At 40.0% G+C, this 12,030-nt stretch overlaps 1 protein-coding gene across 1 annotated transcript; it reads left to right on the plus strand.

Moving 5' to 3' along the window:
* The first annotated feature begins 485 nt into the window (after positions 1-485).
* LOC147228124 (putative ATP-dependent RNA helicase DDX5) lies at positions 486-8,149 on the plus strand. Its single transcript, XM_086156355.1, has 13 exons — positions 486-655; positions 1,500-1,671; positions 2,248-2,344; positions 2,447-2,580; positions 2,783-2,848; positions 3,045-3,186; positions 3,358-3,518; positions 3,730-3,902; positions 4,232-4,342; positions 4,514-4,575; positions 4,699-4,758; positions 6,205-6,426; positions 7,353-8,149. The coding sequence occupies exons 1-13, from the start codon at positions 615-617 to the stop codon at positions 7,793-7,795; spliced, it is 1,884 nt and encodes a 627-aa protein (XP_086012481.1). The 5' UTR covers positions 486-614; the 3' UTR covers positions 7,796-8,149.
* The last annotated feature ends 3,881 nt before the right edge of the window (positions 8,150-12,030 follow it).

Here is a 12,030-nt window from a genome sequence, read left to right on the forward strand (position 1 = left end):
TTCGTTGACCGTAAATGTGTGGATTTCTTGATAGAGCTCTTACATCACTGCAGGTAACAACATGTGGCCCAAAATGTCCATCCCCAAAGGTCAAAGAGGAAGAAGACAAATGAAACAATAACAAAATGAATACCCAAGTGGAGAATTTCTGAATACCGCCATGTTCCACATTGCACATCTTTTCGAACTGTGTTATCAGCACTTCAATGCGATAACACTACACAGATCGTAAATAAAACTTTTTTTGAAAACAGCTGTTGTTATGAACGTTCCCTGATCAACATTTTAATAAAGTTGTGATTACATGTGTGTATTAAAGAGGCATACGCCAATCTAATCTTCTTTTCCTCCCTGTTTTATTTTAAACTGGAGCACACGTAAGGCATTGACGTGTGACAATAAAATAGTACTTGGTTAACCGATTGGACCGGCGTGATGCGCGCATTAATATGTTATCCGCCTCGTGTGACGTCATATCCGTCTTTCAAGACAGACTTTTGTCTGTCGGCATTTTCTTTTAATTTCTCGGTATCGTCTTTAGCGTTATTTCCTGTTTCTTGACCGATTGAAGGGAATTTGACAGATCCGTCTTCATTACCAGAGTCTGATACACAATGCCGGGGTTTTCAGACAGAGATCGTGGCAGGGATCGGGGGTAAGTTGAGAGACAGTCGCTGTTTCTTAACGTTTGTTGAAATGACTATCGTTCGCTAGCAAACTGCTGCTAGTGCCACAGCTACCATTGCTAACATTAGCTTTGGACATTATTTCTTTGTTGTTATAGTCGTCACAGTACGGTCAACTGTCTTCATGCATTCTGACATAGAGAACGAAATGAGCGGGTTATAACTCGTTTGCACACAATATCCTACCGTTTTTTTTTGTGGCGACTGAGGGTAAAATGGCAGTGAGCAACCGGTTTAGGTCGGCGTCTAGTTGCAGTTTGTACGGCAGCCTTATAATCTCAACATATGACGCAGTGGTGTGTCTTCATGCGGATACACGTTCAAGTCAAAGATTATGGTTGCAGAGGTATTTTAACAACACGTTCTTAGCTTTGTTGGATTCCTTAGAGCATTGGCTATCAAGTTCTCAAACGAATCCACAACGTCCTGTCAGAATGAAAGCCGTCCCATTAGCTAACTCGACAAACTGACAGAATGTTTGTTATCTATAAATCAGCAGTAGTACAAGTAAAGTCTTTTATGTAAACAGTATGTGCGGGGGCGAAAGACTGAGCCGCTCTCGGCATTGATTTGGCTCATTTTATGCTGTCAATGTAAACGGAACTGATATTCCTCAGCATCATGAAAGTTGCCCTTTTAATTCGTGCAGTATTCCAGGCATTCTTCAAGCCAAAACGCCATAACAACACACTCATCAACAACAATATTTTTGTGTGACTTTTTTGTGTGACCGTTTGGAATTGATCAGACGTCCTACAACAAATCCCCTGTCTGCCTGCACTCTGTGCTTTGCATGTTTATGCCTGACTCAAGGTATGGTGGTGGACCTCCTCGATTTGGTGGTGGAGGAGGCAATAGAGGTGGAGCTGGAAAGTTTGGCAACCCTGGTGACAGGCTGCGAAAAAAGCACTGGAACCTCGACGAGCTTCCAAAGTTTCAAAAGAACTTCTACCAGGAGCATCCTGATGTCACTCACAGACCACTTGTAAGTTTATTTCTGCTTTTAGACAGAACATTACAACTCTTACAATTTGGAGCTTTGATTGCTGTTTCATGCAAGGTGTATTATAGAGTAATTTATTGTTCATTAATGGTATGTTTTTATATCTGTTATAATCGTGCATGTTCTCAGGAGTTAGATTACTACCCTGGGCCCTTAGAGTGTTTATTCTGTCATTTTATTTTGTTTGTTGGCATAATTTTCTCAGAAATGGTGACATGCTGTTCTTGTAAAATAAATGTTCTTCAACACAATTCTTCAGTTTACTTTTTATTGACATTTAAATATGAGGAGATAATTTCTGAAAGTGTATTTTTTGCAGCAGTTGATGTTATTGTTTCCATATAAGTTTTGAGCCCTATTTTCTGATTCAGTCGATAGTAGATAAAGTAGATAAAGTATGTAAAATATGTGCCATCAGCATTAACTTTTGGTGTATTGAAACTCGTCAGCCACTGAAATGTTCTAATGATCTATTGCGAGGGTTGCATGCGTGGCATTGTTTATGCTATCTGAATTGGCTTTTTTAACTTTCCCTTTCTTTTAAAATCCAACATACAGCAAGAGGTAGAGCAGTACAGAAGAAATAAAGAAGTTACAGTCAAAGGCAGAGATTGCCCGAAACCAATTGTGAAGTTCCATGAAGCAGCATTTCCAAGTTAGCCAAATTTCTTGCCCCCACGACTCAAATAATTCAGAATTACATAATTTCACATCTTTACATCTTTCAGTTAATGAGTTAACTGAACTTTTCTTTCAGGCTATGTCATGGATGTTATTGTTAAACAGAATTGGACAGAACCAACCCCAATTCAGGCCCAGGGGTGGCCAGTTGCCCTTAGTGGCAAGGACATGGTTGGCATCGCTCAAACTGGATCTGGCAAAACCCTCGCAGTGAGTGATGCTCAATTCTTATTATGGAAAATGTTTCCTCTCAACTACAAAATTACATCACCTTGTTTAGTCCTCAAGGCCCTTCAAACCCACATTTGAATACTTTAAAATAACAAGCCAGCTGATCATGTAGGAACAAATGTTTAGTTGAAAACCTGACTTAAAACCAATTTTAAGAATTTTTCATTGTCTTTTCTTTTAGTACCTTTTGCCTGCAATTGTGCACATCCAACATCAGCCATTCTTAGAGCATGGAGACGGTCCAATCGTAAGTACACTATAAAAAAATGTACTGTAATGATGTGTGTGTATACCAGGGTCCACTTTATACAACTGTTCCTAAATAGGGAAAGTTTAAACCTTATCACTCAAGTTTCTTTCAAGATTTGTGAATTGCACAGCCTTTATAATGCTACTATAAAAAAAATATGATCTCATTGATATGCCTTTGTTTTGTATCCCAGTGCTTGGTGTTAGCGCCAACCCGTGAGCTTGCCCAGCAGGTACAACAAGTCGCTGCTGAGTATGGCAGGGCCTCCCGTCTCAAAACAACCTGCATATATGGTGGTGCTCCCAAAGGACCTCAAATCAGGGATCTTGAAAGGGGTATAATTTTACTGTTAGTCCTTATCTCAGTGTTACTCAATTCATCTCCTCTTAAACATTTGTTCAGTTACCAAAGACTAGTTTGCTTTGTTTAAGAACCATATCAGAACCATAACTTTTGAGATATATATAATGATAATTTACAAGAAAATATTTTCTGTTGTATTTCAGGTGTTGAAATTTGCATCGCTACCCCAGGTCGTCTCATTGACTTCCTGGAATGTGGTAAGACTAATTTGCGTCGTTGCACCTATCTGGTCCTGGATGAGGCTGACCGCATGCTGGATATGGGATTTGAACCTCAGATCCGCAAGATCGTGGACCAAATCCGGGTAAGTACCATCCACAGAGATTAATTGTCAGTGTGAAGAAAATCTCAGAGTGAATGTTGGCATCTTTGAGCTTTTCATTCGACAAATATAATTTATTCAACTCAGTTAGTAAAGCCAGGTATTTGATAGCTATTTTTATAGTGTGAAATGTAAGCATTGCATCGCTTCAAAGTTCCAAGAGCATGACGACTTCCTCTCCTGTGTTCATCAGCCGGACCGCCAGACGCTGATGTGGAGCGCTACTTGGCCTAAGGAAGTTCGCCAGCTGGCTGAAGACTTCCTGAAGGATTATGTTCAGATCAATATTGGAGCGCTGCAGCTCAGTGCGAATCACAACATCCTGCAGATAGTTGATGTTTGCAGTGACATGGAGAAAGAGGACAAGTAAACAGATGAATCCTACCTGTCAAAAGCATCTGTAGTTCAGCTTATATTATTGGAAAAGCCTTCCCTTAATGGTCAATTCCTGTCAAACTCTTCTTATCTAACAACTGAATTTGATGTTCTGCCCTTTAAGACGTTTCATCTTTTATACGAGTGGCTCTTCAGTTCTGAAGCCAGAACTGAGAGCTGAAACGTCTTCAAGGGAAGAAAGTCAAGTCCAGTTGTTACAATAAGATTTTGACAAGAATTGACTATGACCTGGAACAAATGTTATATCTTAAAACGTTTTGTTCAACCATATATTAATAGTCGCTCTCTCTGTCTGTCAGGCTAATTCGTCTGCTGGAGGAAATAATGAGCGAAAAGGAGAATAAGACCATTATTTTTGTGGAAACCAAAAGGCGCTGTGATGAGCTTACTCGGAGGATGAGGAGAGATGGGTAAGGGCCCAAATGATTTCTTCGCCAAAGTCATAAGTATTTGTAGGATTTTTATGTTGAGGTTTGCTTAGACTTAATGGAAGCAATAGACACCATAACCCAAACTGTTGTTTGATCACATTCATGCATTTATTTGTTACACTGAGCTGGCTGTGTTTCACTCTGTTACAGGTGGCCTGCAATGGGTATTCATGGAGACAAGAGTCAGCAGGAAAGGGACTGGGTCCTAAATGGTGAGATTTCATCTCCCGTTACCAATGTAGACTTTTGTTTTTTTAAGGATTAACAGGGCATACTTAAAAATGCCATTTTTTATGCTCTTACCTTATTCAATTCAATATTGCCCCTCTTTTCAGAATTCAGATATGGTAAAGCTCCTATCCTCATCGCCACAGATGTGGCCTCTCGTGGCTTAGGTCAGTATGTCTTTGACTAGCATTACTTTTCTATCAGTGTTACACTTGTTTTAAAGAAAGTGGTATTGCTTTCTTTAATTTCTCTATGCATTTTCTGAGTTTTTCTCACCTTAAGGTGGAGTCTTTGTGGCAGGGGCTAGGCATGACAGTCCCAGGCCTCGAGAGGGAGAAGGATGACATTTTGGAAGTGCTCAACTGGTGTGCCACCCAGTGGGCCTAGAGAGGTGAAAGCTCTTGTGTGCCAGTGATCTTCAAAAGGCTATGTGGCTAAGCCTTTGTCTCTGACATGACACATCTGTTCTCTGTCCATGGATTTCACCTGACAAACGCCATCCAGCTGTTTCCAACTCAAACTTTTTAAAATAAGAAAGAAAGAAATGCTTGATGCTGTGACTTTTGCCTTGCATGCTGTTGTGTTAGAGAGCGCTGTATTGCAAGTCACTTGTTTGAGATTTGGAACAATTATTACTTTTCGGAGCTTGTATCACTTAGCATGGGTACTTGTAACCTTTCAGTTTTTTATTTCCCCGTCAAAGTGCTGGATTTCTTGAAATGGAGAGAGCAGTTTGAAATCTTGTATTTGTCTCTGAAAATTAATGAGACCTGGCACATGTGTTTTAGGGGTATAGTGGGAACATCTAGTGAGAGGAGTAAGAGAGTGAGACAGCTCAAACTAAAGTTCCTCCCTCGCCTGTGTTTTATAGTCATGTCGAGACCTGCCAACGAGAGACATTTTCTCAAGTGAACACTGGCTTCTTGGGAGATCTTGCCTTGATGAGACTGATGAGGGATGGGTGGGGGGACAGTGTTCTGTGCTTGCTGAGGGGGTCTGACAGAGTTCAGTGCTTGGGCCTTTTTCATTTTTGTTTGAAGGGCCCCCTGTCAAATTAGTACCTGGTCTATTTGGTCTTGGCAAGACATGCAGTGCGGCCTTTTTAATATCAAGCTTCTTTTGAGACTGTACTGGGTAAAATGGACCTGCAAAAATGTACCACTGAATGGTCCTACATTGGCTCATGAGGTGGCCCCAGTGCATTTCCTGGCCGAACTGCGTAGAAGCTCCTGGATGTCACTTGACAATTTGTGGGGGATTTCGCTGCATTGGGAAAGGACTAGTGAATGCATACTCCTTAATGGTAAGACAAATCTATTTGTTTTCTCCCTTGGTAACAAAGGGAGAGCGAGTGAGTGTCTTTTGGATCATTTTGATTATGGTAAGCAATCGGAGTGTGCATCGTTTCTCTCTTCCCACAGTAGTATTCCCATGGATTAGATGTAAACACTATGCCAAATTGCTTTAACACATTTCCTCCACAGGCTAACCAACTTTTTTTCTTCCCCTAGCTGTTAAAGTTGCTAATTTTTCCCTTTGATCTGGCTGTTGTGGTGTGCAAAATTCCGCTTGGCCTCCATGTTTTGTTTTGCCACACTGCAACACTTTCACAGATGTGGAGGATGTGAAATTTGTCATCAATTATGACTACCCTAACTCCTCTGAGGATTATATCCACCGCATTGGACGCACTGCCCGCAGTCAAAAAACGGGCACAGCCTACACCTTCTTTACCCCCAACAACATGAAACAGGCCAGCGACCTGATCTCTGTGCTCCGCGAGGCCAACCAGGCCATAAACCCTAAGCTGATCCAAATGGCAGAGGACAGAGGAGGTAAAACCACATTTGTGTTAATATCTATTAATTATATGATTCAAATTGATCAATTAATAAGCTAATGTCTGTGGAGGTTCTCAGTCATCCAGGTTGTATTGACTTCTTGTTGAAATCTTCTTGTCCTGGCAACTGGACTTGAATTTCTTCACTTCAAGACGTTTCACTCCCCATTTCAGAGGCCTCTTCCGTTCGAATAAACTGTGGAGAGCTTCTGAATATAACTGTTCTCGGTTGTATTCTGAAACTCCCCACAGATCATTAGAACTGAAAAAGCCTCTCAAATTTTATTCAGAGCTCTTTCAGTCGTAGACTTGATACCACCAAAGAGCTCCACTGAACGCCACAGGAGGTCTTTCCTACCTGAGGCTATCAGACTTTTTAATTCTTTTTCCCTCAGCCGCAGGGAATCTTCAGTCTTTGTAGTTACTGCTAACAGTTGGACAATTCATATTTCATTATATTTCTTATACTTCCTCCTTTCTACTATTATCTATTACTGTTATGTTTTGTTTTTTTACTTGAAACTCTGGCACAACAATTTCCTTCGGGATTAATAAAGTTGTTCTCATCTCATCTCATTTAAAACTTAGACATCAGAATTCAGAGAAGGATGCTGTAGCTAAAATATGGAACAATCAGCAAGATCAAATACATTGCTTTTCCTTGCCTTTTTTATAAATCTGCTTGCTGGGTAAGTACTATATTCTTGAATGTTTATGGGATTTTAAGTGCTTTGGCAGTCAATAAAACACCCATATTTGAAAATAAACGATATAAGAAGCTAGTTGTTGGCTATGTTGGAAATGCATTGCCTCAATGGGGGTTTGATTCCTTGTCCTGATCTGAACCTGCACCTGAACCCTGATAGCAGAAATAACGGTCTGAAACAACCTGTGTCTTTTTTTTATCTTGATCTCCTGTAGGTCGTGGAAGGGGGGGGAGAAGTGGCTACAAAGATGACCGTCGGGATAGGTATTCTGGAGGTGGGAGGAGCAACAACTTTGGTGGTAGTAGCTACAGGGATAGTGATAGGGGGTTTGGAAGTGGGCTGAAGGGGGCCTTTGGTGGCAATAAGGCCCAAAATGGCGGCAACTACGGAGGTAATGGCAGTAACTCTAGTGGTAGCTACGGTAACAGTTACAACAACAGTAATGGACAGGGTAATTTTGCTGGTCCAGCAAACCAAGCCTTTGGTAGCCAAAATTTCCAGGGCCCTCCTCAGTTCGGCGCTATGCAGAGGGCCTCTCAGAATGGAATGAACCACCCATTCCCTTTCACTTCGCAGCCACCGCTGACACAGGGCCAACAGCCACCACCCCCACCACCAATGGTGCCCTATCCCATACCCCCACCCTTCCCTCAGTAGATCTGTACACACAATACATGGAACCAACTTTTTTGTTAAGTCTCAAAATCTCACAGTGATGATTTTTAATCATTTTCTTCTTATTATCCTTTTGAACTGTTTAACTTGGTTTTGCTCACAGCAGGGTTGAAATTAGTTCAATAAACCCAGAGCATTATATGGAGTCGTAGGCACGTCTCCTATCGTGTAACTACGATTGGTGCACTTTTCCTTGACTGTTTGTTACATTCCTCAGTAATTTATTTTTACTAGGCAATGCAGTGTATTCAGTTTGTGGTCTGGTTAAATTGATGTTAATGAGGATTACATGAAAAGGGCATGTGTTGTCCTTTTTAAATAAAAAGAAATTCAAAACCTCTCGTCATCTTGCTGGATCAATTTGGGGCTGGGTTTGGTAGGTCGTAGTCAGGTAATAAGGGTGATGAAGATAGTCCATGAACAAATTTGAGATAATTGGGTGAGTATTGACCCAGACAGAAAATAGGTCCTGAACATGTTTTTGGAACTTTGTTCAAGTGGAAATGGACCTGATTCTTACCGACAGTTAAAACACTACTTAAGGTGTAACTGCGTACATAATTTAGAAATCAGGAAGTCCAGTTATGAAATGTTTTTTCACCAATTTTCAACCTCAACGTCAATCCTGAGTTGTGATTTTTATTTTATTTAATTCCTATTTATGGTTATGTGCACTTGTGTTTTGAATTAGAAAAGCTACTTTGAAATATATGCTGAAAATTGTAGTGCACAAAATATGTCAGCCGACATGTTCATAGCCCAAGCAGCTGTACCAGTGTGTATGATTATTTAATTACCTGAAAAGCTATGATTGAAGAGGGTGAGTTAATACATTCTTTTGTTTTATTTTATTATTTTTTTACATTTTATTTTAAAACAATCGATATCAAAACATAAAGAAGACTTTTTAGAATTTCAATCTCATTTTATTCTTTAGCACTCTTCAGAGATCTGTGATTGACTCATTACAATAGGCAAATGATAGGATGGATGATGGGCAGATGAAGTCCCAAGAAGCTTTGGGGCTTTGCACCAAGTTGGGCCAGAAAAGATCCAAAGTAGTGGGGCTTCAGATAGAACTAAAAAGTGATACTTAGTGGTGAACTCAGGGCAATTTGCATCAAGAACTGGTGTGAATCAAGGGGAAGAGGTCCTGTTTAAATCTTACCAATTACAGTATAAGTGTATTGTTTTAGGTTTATCACTATAATGAAGTATTTTCCCTTTCCACCTTTGACAAGAGCTAAAAGGCTATGTTAATTTCTTTTTTCCAAACTAATTTGGATTATACAAGTGTATGTCCTTTTTTTTTAACAGTAATTTTTTTCAATTACCATGCTGAGGACTTGCTTGTGTTAAAAAGTAACAAGTTGGAGATTTTTTCATAAGTTTTTATTCAAAAAAAAAAACTCTGCAGTTGCTTGCTTGAGCTGACTCCTCATTAACACTTCACCAGCCTATAACAAAAATCCTTCCACGAGGAACTGATGACAATGGAATGCACATATTCGCAGGCCATTCTCCGGAGGTATGGATACAGCATCGAGCGGGTTGTCCAGTACTTATGTGGATCCTCTACATGAGGCAAATATGGCTCCTTCAGATACCTAAGTGACAGAAAAATATGCGTGATGGAAAAATATAGCCAGCTCACTTTATGAACACTTGGTTCTCTTACCTTTGGATTTCTACCCTGGCAGTGGCATTCCCTATTTGGTCCCAGGCATCCACCTGGCTGTCCAGTAAAGCCCACATCACGCTCTACAGGTTCTTCAGCTGATGAGTCTGCACCAAGAAGACTGATGCACTTGCTTGTGAGCTTTTCCACTGCCATTTGTGAGGTTGCAAAACCCACTTGTTTTGAATCTTATGTCCAAGATTGTTGCCAGAGACAGCGTTATATTTTTTCAGTTCGGTGAATATTCAATGAATTGATAACATTTTTTGAAAGAATGGAAGCGATGCCCTGATCCATTTTGCCACACTGACGGGCAATAAAATGCCTCAGTATTTTGCCCAGCTGGATCACTTTGAACCCTGATACCAATCTTTCCCCTGAAAACTTTATTGTTACCTGAGTTAATGGCCTCAGAAGCACAATGCACTGATTTATGGCATCACATTCCTCATTAGAGAATGGCTTAATGTCCACATTCAGTACAGCCAGTGCTCCACCCATCTGCTTGTGCATTATTTCCAACATGGCAAAGGTGCTATTTCATCTGGTTTCCACCTCTTGGATTATTTTTTGTGGCATTCCCATAGTTGATGGTATGGTTCACAACTTTGCATTGGTGGTGTCTTGAAATAGCCAATCATTTTGCAAGCTCCGCTACACATCTTTTCCAGCTCTGGCATGAGAATACTCTTCTTTACCATGAGATTTAACGAGTGCGTAAAGCGGTAAATGTGACTTGGGTTCAACTGGTTCGTGCTTGATGTAATAGTTACAATGCCACTTACCTTCTCCAATATGCCACGCAGCCATTAAATTGCCTGTCGCTTCTCCAATTTGAGCTGCTGGGTGAATCTGAAAATGTTGTACCCCTGGAATTGTAGTGACCAGATTACAGTCATCTTTGATATAGTGGCATGTAACTGGAAGATCTCCGCCCCATATTAATGGATGTCCACATGAAAGCAGTTGGGGCATACGGCTGGGGTCAGCTTCACGTCAACTATTGCTTCTCTTGCTTCTCTTGTCACACTGTACTTTGCATCCGCCATTGCATTCACAGCTTCCCTGCTAGGAATGGTGTCATCAAGATCGGGGATGTTAACGATGTTTTGAAATCCTCATCCTCAACCATTTTAAAAGACTTAACATTAACAATTATGTTTATCCAGGCCTCATTCTTGATACTGGAAACAGTAAGATTACAGTTTGGAGACTCTAAATAAGCATCATGAGTGTAAAAATAAATTCAGATTTCATACTTTAGTGTTCATTTCACTTCATTAGAAAACAACAGCTAACTGTTAGGATGCCCAGTATAGACACTCTTACAAGCTGGCTGGGCATGACTGTCATACCTGGCACGCAAGTGTCTCAATATGGATGAGGTGTTGTACAACTGTTGGGTGCACAGTAAGCACCGCACTGGGGAAAAGGCAACGAATAAATTTCGATTATTGGTTATACACGTGAGACACATTTATCAATAGAAGTAATATTACAATTGCATCAAACAATTGTAATTGTAAAATTAAAATAGTAAAATTATCCCAAACGTTAGGACACCGCTTTCCACTGACACCTGCCGCAAAATATTGAGGCTCGACGGTTAAACCGACTAACAGAGCATCACAATTTCAAATCAATGAAACGCAGTAGAATAGTTTTTATTTATTTTTTATTTTTTTTATTTTCAACTAAGAGTCGAGGTTTAATGTTACAGGACGCGCGCTGACGGAGTCACAGCAGCGGTAGCAGCCAACATGGAGGACGGCTTCTGACGTCACTTGTTTGGACTCTCCAGACAAATATGGCTAAATAGAATCCAATGTCAATAATACAAACGGGAATGAGGAGACATAAAGACATTCGTTTTGTATGCAATCAAATAACTGTAAGAGTGAACAGGATTAAAGTCTTGTGAGAAATGTTTAATTCTACAAAAAAAAATGGAAAAAATGAATAAATAAATGGCAAGGGGAATACAATATGTGTTTAACTCAGTGGTTCTAAAGGAATATCAAGGTTTAAGGATTGTTTTACATAATTCAAAATCATTTACAAAGAACGTAAAATTGGGGGAATATTTTTGCATTCTGTTTTTGTGTATGAAGAAATTGGCCGGACATAAAATAACATTGACACATAGTGTATCACTTTTGTTGCTTAAAAGTTAAAAAGTTAAAATGTTAAACAATCTCTTGAGAAAGAAATTGGTGACGATGGAAATTTGTCTAATTTTTAGCCCAAAAGCCTTGTACTTTTTCGCATGAGAAAAATATAGAGTTTGTGGTTTCAATGTTGTCTTCAAAAAATACAAATATCATCTTCGATATTAAAGCGTAAGATGGGGAGATGTCATTCATAACTTACCTGAAAAATCATTGACGTATGAAGCGTTGAACGCCATGGGTCACGTGTTTCCTGTGCTTTGACGCAAGTTCCGATACACTGTTTCAAAACAATTTGCTACTGAAAGACCGGCACGAGCTCAAACCCTCCTACGTCGTTTGTCCATCCCTAGCCAGAAATACTGGAGGTA

Source organism: Fistularia commersonii, chromosome 12, assembly GCF_037954325.1.
Source record: "Fistularia commersonii isolate RoL2024-O1a breed Wild chromosome 12, RoL_Fcom_v1.0, whole genome shotgun sequence".
Lineage (NCBI taxonomy): Eukaryota > Metazoa > Chordata > Actinopteri > Syngnathiformes > Fistulariidae > Fistularia > Fistularia commersonii.

Bases quoted from the DNA above. Each gene is read 5' to 3' on its own strand.
- LOC147228124 (XM_086156355.1), top strand. From the start codon at position 615: ATGCCGGGGTTTTCAGACAGAGATCGTGGCAGGGATCGGGG. The intron at 656-1,499 runs GTAAGTTGAGAG...GCCTGACTCAAG, and splicing joins GATCGTGGCAGGGATCGGGG to GTATGGTGGTGGACCTCCTC. The intron at 4,759-6,204 runs GTCAGTATGTCT...ACACTTTCACAG, and splicing joins TGTGGCCTCTCGTGGCTTAG to ATGTGGAGGATGTGAAATTT.